General features: G+C 51.0%; 1 protein-coding gene across 1 annotated transcript in view; it reads left to right on the forward strand.

Annotated features, from left to right (window-relative positions):
• The window catches only part of LOC119951064, a 41,265-nt gene extending 17,787 nt beyond the window's left edge, over positions 1 to 23,478 (forward strand). The window contains exons 3-6 of the mRNA XM_038774101.1: positions 9,298 to 9,479; positions 14,402 to 14,424; positions 17,813 to 17,894; positions 23,110 to 23,478. Of these exons, the coding sequence (XP_038630029.1) occupies positions 9,298 to 9,479; positions 14,402 to 14,424; positions 17,813 to 17,894; positions 23,110 to 23,195 (373 nt within the window). The 3' untranslated portion in view covers positions 23,196 to 23,478. The remainder of the gene's footprint in view (positions 1 to 9,297; positions 9,480 to 14,401; positions 14,425 to 17,812; positions 17,895 to 23,109) is intronic.
• Positions 23,479 to 25,562: the final 2,084 nt, after the last annotated feature.

Consider the following 25,562-nt stretch of genomic DNA (forward strand, 5'->3'; position numbering starts at 1 on the left):
ACGGGCCAGGAATGGCGCGACGCACGGGCCGGCCCAGAAAGGCTATGGCTGACCGGATTTGGGGGGGGGGGGGGGGTTTGGGTTGTGCCTCCCGACCAGGCTGATCACCTGGAACGTCAAGGGATTGAATGGGCCGGTTAAGAGGACGCGCACTTGCGGGCTCTGAGGGCGGACGTAATTATGTTGCAGGAGACACATCTGAAAGTGTCTGACCAGACCAGGCTAAGGAAGGGCTGGATTAGCCAGGTCTTCCACTCGGACTTGGACTCGAAGTCCAGGGGGGTGGCAATCATGATCAACAAGCCCGTGCAATTTGAGGCAGAGGGCATATCCGGAGACGGGGTGGGGGGCAGATACCTGATGGTACGGGGCAGATTGGAGGGGAGAAGAGTGCTGGTGAATATATATGCCCCAAACTGGGATGACGTGGACTTCATTAAAAGAGTGCTGGGGAAGATCCCGGACCTGGATTTCGCAGGCTAATAATGGGAGGGGACTTTAACATGGTCCTTGACCCGACTTTGGATCGGTCGTGTCCCAGAACGGGTAGACTCTCAGCAATGGCAAGGGAGCTGAAAGGGTTTATGGAGCAAATGGGGGCAGTGGACCCCTGGAGAGATAGACAGCCAAACGGAAGGGGCTACTCGTTTTACTCGCACGTCCATAAAGTATATTCTAGGATAGATTTCTTGTACTAAGCAGGGATTGTATAGGGGAGGTAAAGAACACGGAATATTCGGCAATTACTATCTCAGACCATGCCCCGCATTGGGTAGACCTGCAGATCGGGGGAGCGAGCTATCAACGCCCGCAATGGAGGCTAGACGTGGGATTGCTGTCAGAGGAGGGGATCTGTGAGAGGCTTCGGAGGTGTGTGCAAAATTACTTGCAGGTGAATGACACGGGGGAGGTCTCAGCGGCGACCCTGTGGGAGGCGCTAAAGGCAGTAGTGCGGGGGGAGCTGATTTCAATTGGGGCCTACAGAGCCATTGGTCAGGGAAATGGATCGGATAGATGAAGAGCACGCGGAGTCCCCGGGGGAGGTTTTACTCAGGGAGAGGCAGAGACTACAGGCGGAACTGGGGGCACTATCCACAAGTAGGGCCGTGGAACAGCTTAGGAAGGCGGGGGAGTGTGTACGAGCATGGGGAAAAGGCTAGCAGACTGTTAGCGCAGCAACTCAGGAGGAGGGAGGCGGCCAGGGAAATAGGTAGAGTGAGGGATGGGGGGTAAAGTGGAGGACCCAGGATTGAATAAGGTATTCCGGGACTTCTATCATAAGCTGTATACTTCGGAGCCGCCAGAAGAACCGGAGGAGATGAAAAGGTTTCTGGACGGGTTAACATTCCCAACAGTAGGTGGGGGGGGCAAGTGGATGAGCTGGGGGCCCCGATTAGAGTGGAGGAGGTATTGGGGGCCTAAAGGCCATGCAGTCGGGGAAAGCCCCGGGGACGGATGGATACCCAGTAGAGTTCTACAGGAAGTTTTCTGAGCTGGTGGGCCCGGTCTTGGCGAGGGTTTTCAATGAGGCAAGGGACAGAGGGACCCTGCCGCCGACAATGTCACAAGCCACTATATCACTGATATTGAAGTGGGGTAAAGACCCGGAGGCTGCAGATCCTACAGGCCAATCTCCCTGATTAATGTAGACGCCAAGCTCCTGGCAAAGGTACTGGCGGTTAGAATGGAGGACTGCGTGCCGGAGGTGATTGGGGGGACCAAACTGGGTTCGTGAAAGGTAGGCAGCTAGCGGCCAACCTGAGAAGATTACTTAATGTGATAATGATGCCCCCGGTGGGTAGGGAGGTGGAGGTGTGGTGGCAATGGACACCGAGAAGGCCTTTGACCGGGTGGAGTGGGACAATCTATGGGAGGTGCTCAGACGGTTTGGGTTCGGGGAGGGATGGTGGATTGGATCAATTATTATATCAGGCCCCAGGGCCAGCGTCAGTACTAACAGAGAAGTGTCGGAAGTACTTTAGGTTGTACCGAGGGACCAGACAGGGCTGCACGCTCTCCCCGCTGCTGTTTGCGCTGGCCATAGAGCCGCTGGCGATTGCGCTGAGAGCCGCAGAGGGATGGAAGGGGGGTGGCGGGGTAGAACATAGGGTCTCTCTTTATGCAGACGACCTGCTCCTGTACGTGTCGGACCCAGTGGCCGGGATGGGAAGTATACTGGGAATGCTGAGGAAGTTCAGCCAGTTCTCAGGATATAAATTAAATATGGCCAAGAGTGAAATGTTTGTGGTCCAGGCAAGGGGCCAGGAGAACAGATTGAGAGGGCTACCGTTTAGGCTGGTTGAAGAAAATTTCCGGTATTTGGGAATCCAGGTGGCACGAGACTGGGGCAGGCTGTATAAGTTAAATTTGGCCAGGGTGGTGGAGCAAATGAAGGGAGAGTTTTGGAGATGGGATGCACTCCCGCTGTCACTGGCAGGGAGGGTGCAGACTGTAAAGATGACAATCCTCCCTAGATTTCTGTTTATTTTTCAGTGCCTCCCGATCTTTATCCCACAGTCCTTCTTCAAAAGAGTTAACAGGCTGATCATGAGCTTTGTCTGGGCGGGAAAATCCCCGCGGGTGAAGAAGGCGATGTTGGAGAGGAACCGCAGCGAGGGAGGGCTGGCTTTGCCAGTCTGATTAATATTATTACTGGCGGCCAACATCGCTATGATAAGGAAGTGGATGGTGGGTACGGGGTCTATTTGGGAGCGGGTGGAGGCGGCTTCGTGCAGGGGCTCCAGCTTGGCAGCCCTGGTCACGGCTCCTCTACCGCTCTCGCCGGCCAAGTACACCACCAGCCCGGTAGTGGTGGTGACCCTGCGGATATGGGGCCAGTGGAGGAGGCATGTAGGGGAGATGGGGGCGTCTGTCTGGGCGCCAATCTGCGACAACCATCGGTTTGCCCCCGGGAGTATGGATGGGGGGTTCCGAGTATGGCGGTGGGCGGGAAGGGTGGGTGATATGTTCCTGGAAGGGAGCTTTGCGAGTTTGAGGAGCTTGGAGGAGAAATTTGGGTTGGTAAGGGGAAATGATTTTAGGTACCTACAGTTGCGGGACTTTGTTCGTAGACAGGTCCCATCTTTCCCACGCCTCCCGCCAATGGGGATCCTAGACAGAATAGTCTCTAGGAGGGAAGAAGGGGAGGGTAGAGTCTCGGGTATTTAAGGTGCTCATGAGGGAGGAAGAGTCCCAGACAGAGGAACTGAAACTTAAATGGGAGGAGGAGCTAGGCGGGGAAATGGAGGATGGGCTGTGGGCAGAGGCCCTGAGTAGGGTAAATTCGACCGCGACATGTGCTAGGCTCGGGCTGATTCAATTTAAGGTCGTTCACCGGCCTATATGACGGTGGCTCGGATGAACAAATTCTTCGGGATAGAGGACAAATGCGCTAGATGCGCGGGAGGACCAGCGAACCACGTTCACATGTTTTGGGCATGCCCTGAGCTGAGGGGGTACTGGGAGGGATTTGCGGGGGTCATGTCCCGGGTGCTAAAAACAAGGGTGGTGATGGGTCCAGAGGTGGCAATTTTGGGGTTTCAGAAGACCCGGGGGTCCAGGGGAGAAAGGGCCAATGTTTTGGCCTTTGCTTCCCTGATAGCCTGGCGTCGAATACTATTTGCGTGGAGTGACTCAAAGCCCCCGAAGACTGAGTGGTGGCTTGCGGACATGTCGAGTTTCCTGGGTATGGAAAAAATTAAGTTCGCTTTGAGGGGATCTGTGCAGGGGTTCACCCGGAGGTGGCAACCATTTATTGACTTCTTTGCGGGAGAATGAGCGTCAGTGGGGGTGGAGGGGAGGGGAGGGGGCGGGTAGAGTAGAGTAGGACGGAAAATATGGCGGGTAGTACCGGTGGGAGAGGAGCGGGCTTGTGCAGTATGTTACGATGAAGTATTGAAAGTACGTGGATGTTTGCACATTTTTGCCTTTTTTGCTTTCTTTCTGTTGATGTCTGTAACTGTTTGTAAAGCCAAAAACTATCTCAATAAAATTGTTTATTAAAAAAAAAAAATTGCTGAAGATGAACGGAGAGCTTGTGACTCTGTTTACTGGCCAGTTCTAAACCAGGATATTGATAGGATGGTCAGTTGTTGTGAGACATGCCAGACGCTTCGTTGCAAACAAACAAGAGAACCTGCGCAAATATCTGATTTACCTACAGCACCATGGCGGAAAGTAGCTATCGATCTCTTTCATCTACAAGGGAAAGATTATTTAATGATCATAGACTATCTTTCAAACTATCTCAAAATGGCCCTACTGTCAAGCATATCGGCAAGCAGTGTAATACCAAGTCCATTTTTGCTTGACACGGAATTTTGCAAGTCATTGTGAATGACAACGGTCCTTGTTTTAGCTGTAAAGAGTGACAACACTTTGCAGTCACATATGATGTCAATCACATCACGTCGAGTCTGTTGTACCTTTAAGCTAATGGAAAGCCGGAAAAGGTGTACATATCATTAAGCAATTGTTGAAGAAAGCAATGGACAGCCAATCTGATCCATATCTCACACTATTGAGTTACAGAGCGTCACCATTGCCACATGGTAGATCGCAAGAAGAGTTACTCATGACTAGAAGTTGCGTACTACACTTCCATACTTAGCAAAGAAGGAGAAGAATGCAGTGGTACTGTAGGAAATGCTAAACATTGCAAAAAACAAAAGCAGTGATAGTGTCTAGAACTTCGCCACCTCTGAGTAGTGATAACATTGTGAGAGTAGAAGATTCAGACAATTGGTCAAGGCTATTGTACTTGAAGAAGTAGCACCTCGTTCCTACAATGTACAGACAGGAAGGGTTGGATATAAGAAGAAATCACCGCGCTCTTGAAACCAGAGAGAACTTGAACAACAGTATGGTGGATGACGAATCTACGAAGAATCACGCAAGCTGCAGTGTCAGATAGTGCCGCCATTCCTGAGCATGGCAACGTCATGGAGAACATTCAACCTACAAGTTCCCAACAGCAAGGTCAAACTGAGAAGATCCGAGTTAGAAAAAAACCTGATCAACTCAATTTGTAGATTTGGACCATTTGTACATACTATGCTTTATATACATAAATATATGCATATATTTGTTAAACCAATTTTAAAATTAGAAATAAATAATACTGTTAGACTCACGGCTCATGATATCACATATAAATATACTGATGATCATGTATTAATATATTCCTTCAAAGGAAAGGGGATGTAGTGATATCATGGTTGTGTTGTAATTCACTGACTGATCACTAGGAGTCTCAATGTAGAGAAGTGAATGTTAGAGTCAGGTGACCCCTCAGACTGGCTGGAGGAAGCTGAAGAGAGAGGTTGCTTGTGCATGATCTAATTGTTATTCATCTTTTTTTGTATATAGTTTACCCACAGTTAATGTTAATAAATTGTTTATAGCTTTAGCTACAAATGTTGTTGTAATATAAATCAGGCCATCCTACAAAAACGTTACACTCCAGTTTCCTCCCAAAAGACGTGCTTGTTAGGTGAATTAGACATTCTGAATTCTCCCTCTGTGTACCCGAACAGGCGCCGGAGTGTGGCAACCAGGGGATTTTCACAACTTCATTGCAGTGTTAATGTAAGCCTACTTGTAACACTAATAAAGATTATTATTATTGTGCCAAGCCGTGAGGTTACAGATCTTGGTTGAGTACAATTCTGCTGCTGGTAACCAACAACACCTCATGGATGCCCAATTCTGAACTGTTAAATCTGTTCTAAGTCTTTCCCATTGATCATGATTAGTGAGGGTGTGGTTAAGTAGGCATTTTACTCTTGATGGTTTCTTGTCACCCGATGAAGGCTTCTCTGGCAGAAATTCCCTTCAGACCTGGCCAGCTCGGTCAATAATGTTGTGACTGAGCGACTCTTGGTGATGGGCATTGAAGTCCCACAGTCAGAGTACATTCAGTGACCTTAGAATCATACAGTTCAGAAGAGGCCCTTCAGCCCATCAAGACTGCACCGACAAAAACAACTCAAACTATACTAATCCCACTTCTCGGCACTTGGCACTTTCATTGCTGCTTCCAGGCAACGTTCAACATTGATGTGGTATTTGTCCCCTTTACGGGGTGACCTGCCAAGAGTCACATGGCCTGGGTAATCAATCGGGACCAGGGTGAAGCGTGGTTTCTATCAGTTTGATCCAGGACACTGACTCAGAGCCATGAGGCTGTAGTTATATATGGCCGAAAGACGTGCTTGTTAGGTGAATTGGACATTCTGAATTCTCCCTCAGTGTAGCCGAACAAACGCCAGAGTGGCAACTAGGGGATTTTCACAGTAACTTCATTGCAGTGTTCATAGAATCATGGAATAATAGAATTTACAGTGAAGGAGGCCATTCAGCCCATTGAGTCGTCACCAGCCCTTGGAAAGAGCACCCTACTTAAGCCCACGCCTCCATCCTATCCCCATAACCAGTAACCCCACCTAACCTTTTTTTTTGGACACTAAGGGCAATGTAGCATGGCCAATCCACCTAACCTGCACATCTTTGGACTGTGGGAGGAAACTGGAGCACCCGGAGGAAACCCATGCAGACACGGGGAGAACGTGCAGACTCCGCACAGACAGTGACCCAAGCCGGGAATCGAACCTGTGATCCTGGAGCTATGAAGCAACTGTGCTAACCACTATGCTACCGTGCTGCCTCTACTTATAACAATAATAAAGATTATTATTATGTAAATAAATGTTGCAGTTGTTATTTACCTAACTGGTGAATGGGAAATATACAATGGAGGAGCTCTTAATACACCAGCTGAGGAACGTTATCACGAGCAGGCATTTCTGATGTATTTTAAACTTTAGAAAGAAAATATCAGGAATTCACAAATGATAGTTCAGTAGAGGTTGCAGTTTTGGAAAGTATTGGAAGAAATCTTGGTGAGTTGTTTGGTGGTGATGGAAGGAGTGTGTGGTGGTGGAGGGAGTGTGTGTTTGTGGGGTGATGGAGGGAGTGTGTGTTTGTGGGGGTGATGGAGGGAGTGTGTTTGTGGTGATGGAGGGGGTCTGGTGGCGGGAGTGTGTATTTGTGGGGGTGGTGGAGGGAGTGTGTATTTGGGTGATGGAGGGTGTGTTTGTGGGGGTGGTGGAGGGAGTGTGTGTTTGTGGGGGTGGAGGGTGTGTGTTTGTGGGGGTGGTGGAGGGAGTGTGTGTTTGTGGGGGTGGTGGAGGGAGTGTGTATTTGTGGTGATGGAGGGGGTCTGGTGGAGGGAGTGTGTGTTTGTGGGGGTGGTGGAGGGAGGTGTATTTGTGGGGGTGGTGGAGGGAGTGTGTATTTGTGGTGGTGGAGGGAGTGTGTGTTTGTGGGGGTGGAGGGAGTGTGTGTTTGTGGGGGTGGTGGAGGGTGTGTGTTTGTGGGGGTGGTGGAGGGAGTGTATTTGTGGTGATGGAGGGGGTCTGGTGGAGGGAGTGTGTTTGTGGGGGTGGTGGAGGGAGTGTGTATTTGTGGTGGTGGAGGGAGTGTGTGTTTGTGGGGGTGGTGGAGGGAGTGTGTTTGTGGGGTGGTGGAGGGCGTGTGTTTGTGGGGGTGGTGGAGGGAGTGTGTATTTGTGGGGGTGGTGGAGGGAGTGTGTATTTGTGGGGGTGATGGAGGGAGTGTGAGGGAGGGAGTGTGTGTTTGTGGTGAGTGTGTGTTTTTGGGGAGTGTGTGTTTGTGGGGGTGGAGGGGTCTGGTGGAGGGAGTGTGTGTTGTGTGGTGGAGGGAGTGTGTGTTGTGGGGGTGGTGGAGGGATGTGTATTTGTGGGGGGTGGAGGGAGTGTGTATTTGTGGGGGTGGTGGAGGGAGTGTGTATTTGTGGTGATGGAGGGGGTCTGGTGGAGGGAGTGTGTGTTTGTGGGGGTGGAGCGAGTGCCACTTAAGGCAGCTGCTTTGTCCTGGATGGTGTCCATCTCAAATGTTCTTGGAGCTGCGCTCATCCAGGCCAGTGGTTTTCCATCACCTCCTGACTTGTCGATGGTTGACAGGCTTTGGGGAGTCACGAGGGTTACTCACTTCAAAATTGCCAGCTTCTGACCTGCTTTCTTAGCCACCATATCAGTATGGTTGGCGCAGTTCAGTTTCTGGTCAATGGCAACCCACAGGATTGATTGTGGGTCAGCAATGGTAATGCTGTTGAATGTCAAGGGGAGATGGTTAGATTCTCTTTTATTAAGTTGGCAATGAATGGAAGTTTTCAGTGAAAATGTTACTTGCCACTTATCAACCCAAGTGGAATTAAAATACTTTTAGCCATGCCTCATTCAAAGTAACAAAACTTATACAGCGGGTGTAAATGTTGGTGTAAAGTTCCAGGCAAGCGACCACGAGAAGTGATGACTAAGAAAAACGAATTTCACCTACTTAACATAGAACATACAGCACAGAACAGGCCCTTCGGCCCTCGATGTTGTGCCGAGCAATGATCACCCTACTTAAACCCACGTAACCCGTATACCCGTAACCCAACAATCCCCCCATTAACCTTACACTACGGGCAATTTATCATGGCAATCCCCTAACCCGCACATCTTTGGACTGTGGGAGGAAACCGGAGCACCCGGAGGAAACCCACGCACACGGGGAGGACATGCAGACTCCACACAGACAGTGACCCAGCCGCGAATCGAACCTGGGACCCTGGAGCTGTGAAGCATTGATGCTAACCACCATGCTACCGTGAGGCCCCTAAATACTTAAATACAACTCCTCCTCCCCGAAGGGTCTCCCGTGGGCCGGTATTTATGTCCATGAGGCCCGTCATTGAGGGTGTTCATATTCAGTGAGGCCACAGGGACTCTGATGTTGCTGATCTCGTGGCCTCCATCCTCTAATAACCGTCAGCATATTGAAACTTCCCACAGCTACAAGGGGCAAAATACAATACAATATAACACTGAGCCACATGAGGATATTGTGTCCATGAACAAAAGTTTGGTCAGAGGGTAGAGTTTCAGGAGCACCTTAAAGGAGGAAGTGAGGCAGAGAGACGGAGAGTATTTGGGAGGCAGTGGTGTAGGAATATTGCGAGTAATCCAGAGACCCACAGTCATTCTTTGGGATCTAGGTTCGAATCCCACCACGGCAGATGGTGATATTGGAATTCAATAAAAATATGAAATTAAAAGTCTAACAATGACCATGAAACTATTGTCAATTGTTGGGAAAACCCACCTGGTTCACTCATGACCTTCAGGGAAGGAAATCTGCCGTCCTTAGGGGGGGGGGGGGGCACTGTACTGTCTTGGTTTTGTTGTGGTATTGTCACTTGGCTAGTCCATATTTTTCTTACATTTTCCCCAGTTGTAAGGAACACAAACAAAATCAGCTCAATCCAGGAACTTCGAGTACTGATGCTGTCTGTCAAGCACAGACTAATCCGGTCGTTATACCTGTGGCAGTTGTCGGGGTGGTGGTGGTCGCAGCTGCAGCTTCTGTAGTGGGGGCGATTGTTTATCTTTGGAAGAGAAGGAAGGGACTTCACGGTGAGTAATTCACCTGATTTACTGTGTGCATCTTCCTTTTCCAATATGATCTTCCATGTTCTTTCAGTTAAGTGGAAATAATCTTCCTTTTTTCTGACCGTATACACTGCTGTCAAACCTATGTGGAAATTTAGCAGTAGGAGGTCACGACAGGGAATCATGGGATCAGTAACTGACGGAGGAGGGGTCTGGAGGGAATCCTGGGAATTGGGGTAAGTGCCGATGGGAGTTGAAGTTGGCACAGCGATTGGGGAGTCCAGGCCTGGGAGAGGTTAGTGGGCTGCTTGCAAAGCCTGGTGGGATGGATCCGTCCCTCCTGGCCCACATGGAATCCGATGAGATATTTCTTTGATACTTTTGCTGTAGTCAGTGTGGGCATTCCCTCGACTTCTCATTTGTCACATCGCAGTCTATTGGCATCTTCAGACTGAGGGCGGCGATTCTCCAAAGGGAACAAAGTCCCTGAGCGAGCGTGTTCCCCGCGTGTTTACCCACACTCAGTGCCGAGAAACACATGGCTATTCATCGCGAGTCATGTTGTATAAGGGGCCTGAACGGGAAACGCGTGACTCAGGCTGCACAAAACCCCGTTTTGTACGGGAGCTATGCTCGCCGGAATTTTCCATTGTCGCGAGAGATTGCAACACCATTTTTAAATGGTGTCTCGATCCCTGTACCCCCAAAACAATCCCCAGCTCGAACGCACTATGGGAGGGTCCCCTGCAACCCCGGCCCGATCACACACGCAAAAAAATGCCAGCATGGCACCTTGGCAGTGACAGGCTGGCACCCAGGTAGCATTGCCACGGTGCCAGGCTGGCACTTTCAGGGTACCCAGGGGTACCAACAGTGCCAGGACACCACTTTGCCCAAAGGACATGCAGCTGGGGGTCTCCAATCCCCTGGGAGACCTCCACGAGTACCGACCAGTGCTGAGTGGCACTCGCCCGACGGCTCTTAAGGCGAAGGGGTTGAATCCCAAAGCCTCAGGTACCTCAGGAATCTGCACATTAAAGTGAGGCTTGCTGTTTCGTTCTAATATGCAGGTTTGCCAAAACATGATCCTGCCCATTGTGTGTGGGATTCACGTTGAACCTCGCGAGGTGTGGCGAGCTGGGTACATTCCGGGAGCAGGGTCTACTGGCTTTCAACAGCCATGCTGCATTGCGGCGAGCTGCTTTTCAGGTGCAGTGTGTTCGGAGGATCACGCCCCGAGAATTTGAATTTAATGTTCTGGTTGGCACCCTCAGTGAGGGTCTAGGCTGACCTGTGGCAATGGTAAGTTGGTGCAGGAGGTACGATGCAGCCTCAGGGCGCGAAGTCACCTCGGCTTAATTTTAAACCATTGCCACACATGCTGAGAAAGGGTGATGGTGCTGAAATTGAGGCCAATGTGACATTTACTGACACGAACACCTGCTATTTTCATGTTAAGAGAAACTTGCATTGGCGGATGAGGAAGTGGGTGAGTGACGCCATTCAGGGGTATGTGGAGCAGAACGACGCGGAGAGGTCACGGCCGCCACGCTGTGGGAGGCACTCAAGGCGGTGTTTCGGGGGGAGGTTATCTCGATTCAGGCACATAGGGAGAGGGTGATGGTACAGAGATGGCAAGGCTGGTGGAAGAGATTTTGAGAGTGCCCAGGAGATGCTCGGAGGCCCCAGAAACAGGGTTGTTCAGGGAGAGGCAGAGGCTCCAGTTAGAGATTGTGTCCCACGGGGAAGGCAGTAGGGCAGTTGCGGAGGGCCAGGGGGGCAGTATACAGTATGGGGAGAAGGCGAGTAGGATGGAAGGCCCACCAGCTTAGAGGCGGCGAGGGAGATTAGTAGAGTGGTTCCCGACCCGGGTCGGGGTGAATGGGGTGTTTGGGGAATTTACAGGCAATTTATGAATCGGAGCCCCCGGCCGAGGTGGGGGGGAATGTGGTAGTTCCTGGATGGGTTGGAGGGTTCCCAGGGTGGACGAGGAGTTGGCCCAGGATTGGGAGCCCCTATTGGGCTGAGGGAGGTGATGGTGAGTTTGGGGGGCGATGCAGGGAGGTGATGGAGAGTTTGGGGGCAATGCAGGGAGGTGATGGGGAGTTTGGGGGCAATGCAGGGAGGTGATGGAGAGTTTGGGGGGCAATGCAGGGAGGGATGGAGAGTTTGGGGGCATGCAGGGAGGTGATGGAGAGTTTGGGGGCGATGCAGGGAGGGGATGGAGAGTTTGGGGGCGATGCAGGGAGGGGATGGAGAGTTTGGGGGCAATGCAGGGAGGGGATGGAGAGTTTGGGGGCAATGCAGGGAGGTGATGGAGAGTTTGGGGGCGATGCAGGGAGGGGATGGAGAGTTTGGGGGCGATGCAGGGAGGTGATGGAGAGTTTGGGAGGTGATGGAGAGGTTTGGGGGCAATGCAGGGAGGTGATGGAGAGTTTGGGGGCGATGCAGGGAGGGGATGGAGAGTTTGGGAGGTGATGGAGAGTTTGGGGGCGGATGCAGGGAGGTGATGGAGAGTTGGGAGGTGATGGAGAGTTTGGGGGCAATGCAGGAGGGGATTGGAGAGTTTGGGGGCGATGCAGGGAGGTGATGGAGAGTTTGGGGCGATGCAGGGAGGTGATGGAGAGTTTGGGGGCGATGCAGGGAGGTGATGGAGAGTTTGGGGGCAATGCAGGGAGGGGATGGAGAGTTTGGGGGCGATGCAGGGAGGTGATGGAGAGTTTGGGGGCAATGCAGGGAGGGGATGGAGAGGTTGGGGGGCGATGCAGGGAGGTGATGGAGAGTTGGGGGCGATGCAGGGAGGGGATGGAGAGTTTGGGAGGTGATGGAGAGTTTGGGGGCAATGCAGGGAGGTGATGGAGAGTTTGGGGGCGATGCAGGGAGGTGATGGAGAGTTTGGGAGGTGATGGAGAGTTTGGGGCGATGCAGGGAGGTGATGGAGAGTTTGGGGGCGATGCAGGGAGGTGATGGAGAGTTTGGGGGCAATGCAGGGAGGTGATGGAGAATTTGGGGGCAATGCAGGGAGGTGATGGAGAGTTTGGGGCGATGCAGGCAGGGAAGGCTCCAGGCCCGGATGGGTTCCTGGTGGAGTTTTATAAAATGTTTGGGGGGGACCTGGGGCTGTTGCTGGTGAGGATGTACATTGAGGCTAAGGAGAGTGGGGAACTCCCTCCTACACTATCGCAGGCTTCTACCTCCCTGATTCTGAAAATAGATAAAGATCCGGATCAGTGTGGATCATACCGTCTGATATCGTTGTTAAATGTGGACGCTAAGTTGTTAGCGAAGGTGTTGGCTTCACGAATTGAGGACTGCATCCCAGGGGTGATATGTAAGGACCAAACAGGGTTTGTGAAAGGGAGACAGTTGTTGGGAAATGTGAGGAGGTTGCTGAACGTGATTGTGATGCCCCCGGTAGGGCAGGAATTGGAGGTGGCAGTGGCGATGGACACGGAAAATGCTTTTGACCGGGTGGAGTGGGAGTATCTGTGGGAGGTGCTGGGCTGGTTGGTGTTCGGGCAGGGGTTTGTGGACTGGGTCCGGTTGCTGTATCAGGCACCAGTCGTAAGTGTGCGGCTGAACCGGGCGAGTTTGTGATATTTCGAGTTGCACTGTGGGACAAGGAAAGGGAGCCCGCTCTCCCCATTGCTTTTGCCTTTGCTCTACAGTCATTGGCTATGGTGTTCAGAGTGTCGAGAGATTGGAAAGGGATTGTCGAGCACAGGGTTTCGCTGTACGCAGACGACCTGTTGTTATATATTTCAGACCCATTGGGGGGTCATTGACACCATTATGGGGTTTTTGGAGGACCTCGGTCGGTTCTCCAGGGTACATCTGAACGTGGCAACGGGCGAACTGTTCCCGATTGAGATCAGGGGGCAAGAGAGGAGGTTTGGGGAGCTGCCGTTTCAGGTGGTGGGGGCGAGTTTCAGATACTTGGGCATCCAGGTGATGTGGGGTTGGGCACAGCTACACAAGTTAAATTTGGCTTGGCCGGTCAGGCAGTTGAAGGGGGATTTTAAGAGGTGGATGTGCTGCCACTGTTGTTGGGTGCAAACAGTGAAGATGTCTGTGCTGCCAAGGTTCCTTTTCATATTTCAGAACCTTCCGATCTTTGTCCCAAAGTCATTCTTTGAAAAGGTTAATGCGCTGGCGGGGTGGAGTCTGGGACGTGGGAGAATTCTCTCCGGAGGGTGAATGCGTCCTTGACATGTGCGCAGCTCAGTCTTATTCAGTTTAAATTAGTCCTCAGTTGGGCGCATGATGGTGGCGAGGATGAGTAGGTCCTTTGAGGGAGTAGGGGACAAATGTGGGCGGTGCACAGGGAGGCCCACAAACCATGTCCACCTGTTTGGGCATGTCCGAAGCTGAAGGGGTTCAGGCAGGGGATCGCGAGGTATTGGGGCTGAAAGTGGCTCTGGGTCCATGGGTAGCGATATTTGGGGTGTTGAAAGACCCAGGACTCCAGAGGGCGAGAGAGGCCGATGTTTTGGCCTTTGCCTCCCTGATAGACCCGGAGATGGATTTTGCTCAGGTGGGGGGGATTCAGAGCCACTGAAATCGGAAGTGTGGGTGAGCAACCTGGCGGAATTCCTGAGGCTGGAGACGGTCAAGTTTGTCTTGAGGGAGTCGGTCGATGGAATCGCTCGGAGGTGGAAGCCATTCATTGGATTGCGGTGTCAGCAGAGGGAGAGAGGGGGGGGGTTCAAATGGAGAAGGCAGAGCGGGAGGAGGGGGTAGGGCAAGGGGGCAGAGTGGGTGTTGGTTATTTATTATGTTGTTCAATTTCACTTCTGCTCTTATTTGATTTGTTTATTGTTTGTTTATACAAATGCCTGAATAAATATTTTTTTTTAAAAAGAAAAACTTGCAAAATAGAACAATAGAATAAATCCAGTGAACATATCTTATTGCTTCTGTTTCACTCTATTTTCTTTTATTGACAGATAATCCACTAAATGATACAAAGGTAAATATAGATGATTTAATTTACGTAGTCATTGACGAAAATCATGTTATCTGCAAACCTAAAATCTAAATATTCCAGCAACATGTTGCAATATAATTCTAAAGTTAGCATCATATAAAAAATGTTTCCTGTAAAACTGTCCCAAGATATTGATTCTCCGAGACACTGAAGTAGCGAGAGACGGCACAGGAGAGGAGAAAGCAAATCAAACTGGAGACAGATTGGGTAGGGGATGTATCTGAGTTCAGGGTCAATACAATCTGCAACAGTTTCACACCCTGGACTGAGAGGAAATGGGAGATGGAATCAAAGATTGAGGTGTGTAAATGCTTCTGGGATTGAAGATCAGCTTTTGCTGATACTGCATTCCAATTCTCTTCCCATACCTCGTGGTGCAATAAGGAAGACTTTTGTCTGTTTCCATAGCTACTAATTCCCGGAAAAGATCACTAGTTTGTCGCCAGGACTTGTAGCTTGAGGAGTGCCGCTCCACACCGAGCGTGGCTGACCAGGAGTGTCTCTCTCATTCTTACCGCCAGCCATTGGAATGTGTGGAAGGATTTACAGGTTGACTCTGAATTTGTTTACCCGGGTTATGAATGCACCTTCCTTGGCAGTTAAGTCCTGGGAACGGAATTCAACTCTGAGCTTCCAACCCTGGGCGCAATTCTCCCAACGGGAGACAAAGTGCCGACGCCGGAGTGAAAACCGGAGTGTTGCACTCCAGCGTCGGAGGCCGCTGCCCACCCCTATTCTCTCCTCTCTTCCCCCCCCCCGGGGGCTAGGAGCGGCGGGGCGTCAATCTTGCGCCCCGGGCCTTGACGCCCGCGTCAAAGCGGCACCGCCTGAATGACGCGGCCGGCGGCGCCTAAATGACGTCACCCGCGCAAGTTGGCCGGCGCCAACCCGCGCATGCGTGGTTGCCGTCCTCCACTCCGCCGCCCCACAAGACATGGGGGATTGATCTTGCGGGGCGGCGGAGGGAAAACAGTCCGTCTTTCAGAGACGCCGGCCCGACGATCGGTGGGCACCGATCGCGGGCTAGACCCCTCCTGAGCACCCCCTTGGTGCTCGATCCTCCCTCCGCCCCCCACACGCCCCACACGCAGCGGTCGCACGCTGTTCACGCCGGCAGCGACCAGGTGTGCTTAGCACCTGTGTGAACCGGTCGGATTAGGCAGGCTGCTTGACCCATCCGGGCCGGAGAATCACCGCTCGACCGGAGCGGCGATTCTCCGAGCGGCGTGCCGCGTTTTGCGGGGATGGGAGAATCGCGTGCGGGTGCCAGGGCGGCGTGGCGTGAATCGCCCGGCACTCCCGCGATTCTCCCACCCGGCGTGGGGGTCGGAGAATCGCGCCCCCTATCCGCTGTGTCACCAGACCTCATTTTGCTGATGTAAAGCTGGAGAAAGTTTTGATTAATTCAGATCTAGTGTCTGATAAATGATGACTGTCAACCAAGTGCAGTCGATGGAAAAGGTAATGAGATAGAAATTGGCTGGGCAGCACGGTGGTGGAGTGGCTACCACTGCTGCCTCACGGTCCCCGGTTCGATCCCGGCTCTGGGTCACTGACTGTGTGGAGTTTGCACATTCTCCCCGTGTTTGCTTGGGTTTCGCCCCCACAATCCAATAATATGCAGGGTAGGTGGATTGGCCACACTAAATTGCCTCTTAATTGGAAAACAAAAAGAATTGGGCACTCTAAATTTGTTTTAGAAAAGATAGTATGCCTTCAGCATACATGTACTAACTGACTTTGTGCTTCAGGGTAGCACCATCAAGGGGTAGGATTTAAACAATAAGAAAAGAAGCTCAGGCTAATGTTCTCGGGACACAGATTCAAATCCCATCAAATGGTGGAATTTAAATTCCATTAATCAGTAATATCTGGAATATAAAGCTAGTCTGAGTAATGGTGACAATGAAACTATCATCGATTGTCAGCAAATTCTATCTTGTTCACTAAGAGGGCTGCCTGTGACTCCAGCCCACAGCAATGTGGTTGACAATGGCCCTGTGAAATGGCCTATAGCAGGCCATTCAGTTCAAAGGCAAGTGAACATGGCTGTCCTCGTCAGCAACGCCCCCACTCAAAGAGGGAAAAGTGAATGGTTAGGGGGGTGGAAATGGAGCCTAGCTCTGGAACAACATGTGGGTCTGCGAGGAGGGTGAAGGGTCCTGTGGAAGGTGGTTTGAGAGGATCATTTGTTCTGGAGGAGAACAATTTGGAATAGTTTCTGCTTTCGAGATAAGGGGACTGGGCTGATGGAGACCAGGGGCGGGATTCTCCGACCCCTCGCCGGGTCGGAGAATCGCCCGGGGCCGTCGTCAATCCCGCCCCGCCGTGTCCTGAATTCTCCGCCACCAGAGATTCGACGGGGGCGGGAATCGCGCCCCGATGGGCCGAAGTCCCGCCGCTGTCAAGCCTCTCCTGCCGGCGGGAATCAAAACACCTATCTGACAGGCGGGATTGGCGGCACAGGCAGGCGCCGGGGTCCTGGGGGGGGAAGGGGGGGGGCAAGGCGCTCTGAACCCGGGGGGTGCCCCTACGGTGCCCCCTGGGGGCACTCTTTTCCTTCCACCTTCGCCATGACCTTCACCATGGCGGAGGCGGAAGAGCCCCCCCCCCCCCCCCCCCCCCCCGCGCATGCGCCGGGATGTCGTCAGCAGCCGCTGACGCTCCGGCGCATGCGTGGACTTACGCTGGCCGGCGAAGTCCTTTTGGCCCCGGCAGGCATAGCGACAAAGGCCACTCCGGCGCGGGCCTAGCCCCTCAATATGAGGGCTTGGCCCCGAAAGGTGCGGAGACCTCCGTACCTTTGGGCGGCCCGACGCCGGAGTGGTTCACGCCACTCCAACACGCCGGGAACCCCCTCGGGGAGAATCCCGGTCCAGATGAACATTTGTTATGAACATTTCAGGTTTAGGGAATGATGTGAGCAGAGGGATTACCAGCTCTGAGTATCTGGGGGGAAAGAGGATGAAGTGTCAGAGAGAGCATTCTCCCAGCTGGAAACTTCAGAATTCCCAGAGTTATGTGAGGTGTCTCCTTAATTAAGAATGACAATTAAAACAGAGCATAAACCAGACAATTGATGCATTATTACATTCTCAATGGCTGGAATTCACCGCTCGTTGCGATTCAGTTTTCTTAGCGGCAGGCTCCTCCCCCCGGCCAGCGGGTTTTGTGGCGATGGACGGTTACAGTGGGAAATCCCATTGACAGTCAGCGGGAAGCTAGACTCCTGCTGCCAGCGAATGGCGCGCGACAGAGAAACACACGGCTGGTGGAGCAGCGAATCCTGCCGAATATCTAATAAACTCAGACAAATTAATCATTGCTTTCACACACTTGACAATTTAATAACTTATTTTTTGCTTGCTAGAGACAGGATCCTCCACGTGGAAGCATGAATCAAGAAATGGGAAATAGTCCTCTATTGGAAACCACAAAAAACAACCAAAGAGGTATGGTACATCTCTCTGCAACATTTGTATTGTATTTATTTCCCTCCGGTTATTCCCATTTTTGTCCTGTTTTCTGCTAATCTTTCCAATAGATGGGGAATTTTGTTGGGTTACAGATCCACCAACATCAGCAACATCCCTTTGCCTTGTCCAAATATCCTGGGCGCAATTCACCGATCGTGGGCCAGAGCCCTTTCGAGCCCCCCCCCCCCGCGGTGCAAGAACCCCCCTCCCCCCCCAACAGGCTGCCCCCCCAGCATTCCCGCACTGTTCCCGCCGGCAGCAACCAGGTGTGGACGGCGCCGGCGGGAACCTGTCGTATCGGGCAGGCCGCTCGGCCCATCTGGGCCATAGAATCGCCGCCCACCCGTTACAAACAGCAAGCGGCGATTCGCTAAGCGGCCAGCCGTGATTCTCTCTGCGCTGGTTTCGGGGGGCTGGGAGAACCGCGTGCCGGGGCAGCGTGGCGGGACTCGCTCGGCGCCCTGGCGATTCTCCCACCCGGTGTGGGGAGGGGGGGGAAATTCCGACCCCTTTTTTTCACATGCAATCTAGTGTTTGTTGACGGGCTGTTCCACTGGTCAAGGGCAGTGAAACACAGTGGGGAAGCTCAAATTCCACTTCCTCGGTACACATTTCTCCAGGGTTAATGCAGTGATGAGAGGGGGAGAAATCCGATGCTGTCCCCACTATACCCCTAGCCCCATCAGTGAGTGGCACCGGGCCTGTGGTGTGTGGAGCCTCCATCCTCACCACCCATCCCTGTCAACGGGGGTACCGCAGGATGCCACAACCCACATCAGCGACATGCTCTGTGGCTCCTGCCCTGTCTCCCGCAGTGGGTTTCCTCGCTGTGTGGATTGTGTGTTATCCTGCCAGCAGGGTGGCCCTGGCAGTGCGGTTGAGATGGTGACTTTGTGCCACCAATCACCTCCAGGCTTAGAGGTTTGTGTGTGGGCAGGCCCTGCAGATAGGGATGAGTGAGGGAAATGTGGGTCTGCTGGTTGCTGAACTGCAGTGTGATGTGGGTCCTGGGTGTGACACACTGACCAGGGGCAGGATGGATGGCAGCTGGGGTGCGGTGGGCAGGCAGGGCTTGGAAACAACTGGTGGTCCTGCGGAGTGGGGCAGCTGATACTGTCACTGGTGAGGCCTCTGCCCTGAGAGGGGCAATGTGCCAGGGAGGATGCCAAAGGCCATGGTGCATGTGTCCTTTGTTTGGGGTGAGCTCTGCTATTCCCCTGCACGGGGGCTGAGCTTCTGATGAGTGAACTGAGGAGTGGCAGCACCTGGTGGGCCACTGATTAAACTTCGCCATGCTCATCCCGGTGATGATACAACTGGGGTCTGAGGGATTCCAGAGGGGTGGCTGGGTGGGCTCCCTGATGGCCAGAGGCTCTCTGAACATTTATAGGACACAGTGAGCGGTCAGCAGAGTGAGCAGCCAGGGGCCTGTAAATAGCACCAAAGGAGTGGGTTTAAAACACAGACTGCAGCAATGGGGGTCTGAGCCAGGCCACCCTGATCCCCAGGAGGACACTCTGAATCCACCGGCATGTCACCAGGTTGCTCCCTGCTGGTCCCCACAACTCCGGCAACCATCCCCAAGCAAGCCTGACAGTTTTGGAGAGTTTTTAAAAGTTTCCTTCCCTTCACGCTCTCGTTCTTTCAACAGCCACGGTGCCCAGGCCCCGTTTGTAAATACCTGCACTAATTCGCACCTGTGTGACTTTGGCTAGTACAGGGGCGGAGCATCACAGAAGGACGGAGCACACTGTGCCCAACGTGCTAATGATATTGAAACCCATGCAAAATACAGTTTGGCATGGACCCATTGGCATGGACCCACTGGCATGGACCCACTGGCATGTGGTATAAACTCCAATTTCGCCACCAGGGAGGGGCCAGAGGATGGCGCCAGAATAAGCGCCGGGCGCCAAACTCGATTTTTGCATTACGTGCGATTTTCCGCCAAATCATGAATCGTGATTCCAACGTCACAAAACAAAGAATCCAGCCCAGGGCCTTGTCAATCTTTAGTTCTAATAATTTTCTCAGTACACTTTACACGGTAATTAGAAGCTTTAAGCTCCTCCCTCCCTTTCACCACTTGATTTATAATTATGGGATGTTATTTGTGTTCTCTGCAATGAAGATAGGCGCAAAATATCTGCTCAATACATCCACCATTTCCTTATTTCCCATTATCTTCCCCACTGTCACCAGACTCCTAAATGACCTTCTTATTGACTGACCTCATTAACACTACACCCTGTATGTTTCACCTGATGTCAATGCTTATGTAGTTACATTGTATATCTTGTGTTGCCCTATTATTTATTCTCATGTATTTTCTTGAATTCTGTTTAATTCCCTTTTCTTCCATGTACTGAATGATCTGTTGAGCTGCTTGCAGAAAAATACCTTTCACTGTACTTCGGTACACGTGACAATAAACAAATCCAATCCATCCAATCCAATTATTAATTCCCCAGCCTCACTCTCGATGGGACCAACAATCATTATAGTTACTCTTTTCTTTTAAATGCCTGTAACCACTCTTACCATCTGTTTGCTTATTTCTAGCCAGCTTTCTCTCGTATGCTCATTTCTGCCTCAATGTCTTTGCTGTTTTTACATTCTGCCCAATCTTCTGATCTGCCACGAATCTTTCTGTATTTCTTTCCATTTTAAACTTTGTTTAACTTTCTTTGTTAGGCACCATTAATGCATCATTTCCCTAGAATCTTTCCTCCTCACTGGAATGTATCTTTGCTCAGTGTTATAAAACATCTCCTTAAATGTCTGCTACTGCATCTCTACTAACCTATTCCTTAATCTAATTTCCCAGTGGGGGAATTGGCCAGTTCTAGCCTCATATCCTTATAATGTCCTTGTCTTAGACCACTCTTCTCAATCATGTTCTGATCACTTAGGGGCTATTTTACCATGTGGGAATCTGTTTCATTGCACAATACTAGATCTAGAACAGCCTGTTGTCTGGTGCTAGAACGTGCTGTTCTAAGAAACTGTCCCAAAAACATTCTATGAACTCATTCTCCAGATAGCCTTTGCCAATCTGATTCAACCAATCGACATGTAGATTGGAATCACCCATGATTATCTCTGTGTATTTTTCAGAAGCCCTCACTCTTTCTTCCTGCATACCACATTCTGCAGTGTAGTTACTTTTAGGGACACCAATTAACTACTCCCACAAACAACTTCTAACCATTGCATAGGGGCTGGTTTAGCTCAGTGAGCTAGACAGCTGGTTTGTAACGCAGAACAAGGTCAGCAGCGCGGGTTCAATTCCCGTACCAGCTTACCCCAACAGGTGCTGGAATGTGGCGACTAGGGGCTTTTCACAGTAAGTTGATTGCAGTGTTAATGTAAGTCTAATTGTGGCAATAAAAATATTATTATTTTATTGCTGTTTCCTATCGCTATCCATAACTGGTTCTACATCTTGATCTTTGGAACCAAAGTCATCTTTCACTATTTCACTAATGTCACCCTTAATGCAATGCTCAGAGTTGCTTCACCATTTTTCCTATCTCCCCAGAATGTCAAGTACGCTTGTATATCCCAGGGTTCCCTGTCTTGGGAATCTTGCAGTCACTTCTCTGTAATGACTATCATAATAATTATTTATTTCTACTTTAGCTGACGATTCATCTCCTTTGTTTTTTTTTTAATTTTAGATTAGCCAATTATTTTTCCCAATTAAGGGGCAATTTAGCATGGCCAATCCACCTACTCTGCACATTTTTGGGTTGTGGGGGCGAAACCCACGCAGACACGGGGAGAATGTGCAAACTGCACACGGACAGTGACCCAGAGCCACGATCGAACCTGGGTCTTCAGCGCCGTGAGGCGGTTGTGCTAACCACTAGGCCACCGTGCTGCCCTCATCTCCTTTGTTAACAAATGCCATGCATGTTAGGATGCAGAGCCTTTATTTCTATCTTTTTTATTATTTTTGCAACCTCTGGCCTTATCTGCTGGCACAGCCTTAAGTTTGAGCACTCTGCCCTTTCCTGCCACACTCTGATTGTCATTACCCTTATTATTACTGTGCTCACTTACCCACTCCCTTTAATTTATCAGATCTTCCCTTACTTCATCGCCCTCACTATTTAGTTGATGGCCCTCTCTGCGGACTCACCAGATCACTGGGCCCAGCAGATAATTAGATATTAACCAGGTTTATTTTCAGATTCTGTTGACTCTGAAACACAAACTCATTAATCAAGAATTGCAAGTGTTAAACATCAAGAATAACCAAACTGCCATAATTCCAGGTGCATGCATGGATTGTCACATGACCATTGACTCCATTGTATTAAAGGAGTTTCCCATTGCTTCATATCTGCCCAGCCACATGCAAATTCAGTCCTTCATTATTCTCCTGTTCTGTGTGTATTGATCTTTAGACGCTTCGGGTGTAGTTCGCACAAGTGTCATTTTGGGCAAGTTTGGCGGATGTTTCCAGAGCTGTATTCACCCACACGTAACCATTTTTGGGGCTTGAGGAGTTTCTCACTGGTCAAGCCCACAGTTTTTCTGCAGTGGGGAACTTGCTTGCCACACCAGGTCCTCAGAGATTGAGGCGCCATTTTGAAAATGTGCCCCGATTTCTAAGTGAGCTGGAGGGTCCTCCACACCCCTCACCCTTAAATAATGTGACCTCCCGTAGACATTGGCATCACCCCCATGCCCCCCAAGTGAGCACACCCTGCTATGGATTGCTGGGGGCCCCCACATTTAGGGCCACCACTTTCAGCAACCCCCCCTTCACCCACCTGCCCATCATACCTCCCCCTTCACCCTCTATCAGGCCCAACCTAGCAACCTGGAGTGGCCATCAGGCCTGGCCTCTGCTTGTGGAGACCGGTCCTAATCAGCACCTGGATGGGGCCTCACTGGTGACTCCTGTGAGCCAGGAGAATGTTGTCTCAACCTGGCTGTGCGTATTTATACTAATTTAAATATCATTAGTGATCCAGATTGCACCGGGCACTGCAGGTCAGGTACTCGCATGCCCCCCAGTGCAAAGCCCATTTTGGGCCTCTCCCATGATGCTCCTGGTGCAATGGGATTGGCGGCAGGCACACCGCGGTGGGAAATTGCAGCCTTCATTTTGTGTGTGTCAACATTTCATAAAGATTAACAGTAATTCTAAAGTGACATTTCTGAGTTTTTCTTTTTTTAGGTGAAACGACTGATTCAGGAACAGGAAATTCACCTGAAAACACTTCACGGACTAACCAAGACAAAAGAGGTTTCAGAAATGTATGATCACTTTATGCCCTCTGGTCTGGCTGTTTTAGCATTTGACATATCAAATCCAAATAGATTTGAATAGTCAGTACAGGGAGACGAGGATTATCAAGAGGAATGAACCAGGAAGCAGAGTGAAACTTCAACAAATGGATCGATCTCAACAGACACTCGTTGACAATATCAACATCAATCACATTGTAAAAGATACAAGCTGCACTTTGGAACCACAGACAGTCGCATTTTGGAATTACAGAGGCAGCAAGTTTCTCTTGCACATTTTATAATGCTGGAGGTTGTTGTAATCATTCAAGAAGTCTTACAACACCAGGTTAAAGTCCAACAGGTTTGTTTCAAACACGAGCTTTCGGAGCACGGCTCCTTCTTCAGGTGAATGGAAAGGCTTGTTCCAGAAATGTTTATATAGACACAGTCAGAGATGCCCCGGAATGCGAGCACCTGCAGGCAATCAAATCATCAAAGATGCAGAGAGAGAGGTAACTCCAGGTTAAAGAGGTGTGAATTGTCCCAGGCCAGTTCAGTCGGTAGGCCTCTGCAAGTCCAGGCTTGTTGGTGGGGGCCGAATGTAATGTGACATGAATCCCAGATCCCGGTTGAGTCCGCATTCATGCGTGCGGAACTTAGCTATAAGTTTTTGCTCAGCAATTTTGCGTTGTTGCGTCTCCTGAAGGCCTCCTTGTAGAATGCTGACCCGGAGATCAGAGGCTGAATGTCCTTGACTGCTGAAGTGTTCCCCAACTGGAAGGGAACAGTCCTGCCTGTTGATAGTCGCACGATGCCCGTTTATTCGTTGTCGCAGTGTCTGCATGGTCTCGCCAATGTACCATGCTTCAGGACATCCTTTCCTGCAGCGTATGAGATAGACTACATTGGTCGAGTCGCACGAGTATGCGCCGCGTACCTGGTGGGTGGTGTTTCCACGTGTAATGGTGGTGTCCATGTCGATGATCTGGCATGTCTTGCAGAGATTACCCTGGCAGGGTTTTGTGGTGTTGTGGTTGCTGTTCTTTGGCTGGGTAATTTGCTGCAAACAATGGTTTGTTTGAGGTTGCGCGGTTGTTTGAAGGCCAGTAGTGGGGGTGTGGGGATGACCTTGGCAAGATGTCCATCCTCGCTGATGATGTGTTGGAGGCTGCGAAGAAGATGTCGTAGTTTCTCCGCCCCAGGAAAGTACTGGACGACGAAGGGTACTCTGTCAGTGGTGTCCCGTGTTTGTCTTCTGAGGAGGTCGGTGCGGTTTTTTGCTGTGGCGCGGTGGAACTGTCGATCAATGAGTCGAGCGCCATATCCCGTTCGTACGAGGGCATCTTTCAGCATCTGTAGGTGTCTGTTGCGCTCCTCCTTGTCTGAGCAGATCCTGTGTATACGGAGGGCTTGTCCATAGGGGATGGCTTCTTTCCTGTGTATACGGAGGGCTTGTCCATAGGGGATGGCTTCTTTGGCTGGGTAATTTGCTGCAAACAATGGTTTGTTTGAGGTTGCGCGGTTGTTTGAAGGCCAGTAGTGGGGGTGTGGGGATGACCTTGGCAAGATGTCCATCCTCGCTGATAATCCTAGCATGAATTACACGGGACACTACTGACAGAGTACCCTTCGTCGTCCAGTACTTTCCTGGGGCGGAGAAACTACGACATCTTCTTCGCAGCCTCCAACACATCATCAGCGAGGATGGACATCTTGCCAAGGTCATCCCCACACCCCCACTACTGGCCTTCAAACAACCGCGCAACCTCAAACAAACCATTGTTTGCAGCAAATTACCCAGCCAAAGAAGCCATCCCCTATGGACAAGCCCTCCGTATACACAGGAAAGAAGCCATCCCCTATGGACAAGCCCTCCGTATACACAGGAACACATTAAAGAAGCCATCCCCTATGGACAAGCCCTCCGTATACACAGGATCTGCTCAGACAAGGAGGAGCGCAACAGACACCTACAGATGCTGAAAGATGCCCTCGTACGAACGGGATATGGCGCTCGACTCATTGATCGACAGTTCCACCGCGCCACAGCAAAAAACCGCACCGACCTCCTCAGAAGACAAACACGGGACACCACTGACAGAGTACCCTTCGTCGTCCAGTACTTTCCTGGGGCGGAGAAACTACGACATCTTCTTCGCAGCCTCCAACACATCATCAGCGAGGATGGACATCTTGCCAAGGTCATCCCCACACCCCCACTACTGGCCTTCAAACAACCGCGCAACCTCAAACAAACCATTGTTTGCAGCAAATTACCCAGCCTTCAGAACAGCAACCACAACACCACAAAACCCTGCCAGGGTAATCTCTGCAAGACATGCCAGATCATCGACATGGACACCACCATTACACGTGGAAACACCACCCACCAGGTACGCG

The sequence above is a fragment of the Scyliorhinus canicula genome, chromosome 16, assembly GCF_902713615.1.
Source record: "Scyliorhinus canicula chromosome 16, sScyCan1.1, whole genome shotgun sequence".
Taxonomy (NCBI): Eukaryota; Metazoa; Chordata; class Chondrichthyes; order Carcharhiniformes; family Scyliorhinidae; genus Scyliorhinus; species Scyliorhinus canicula.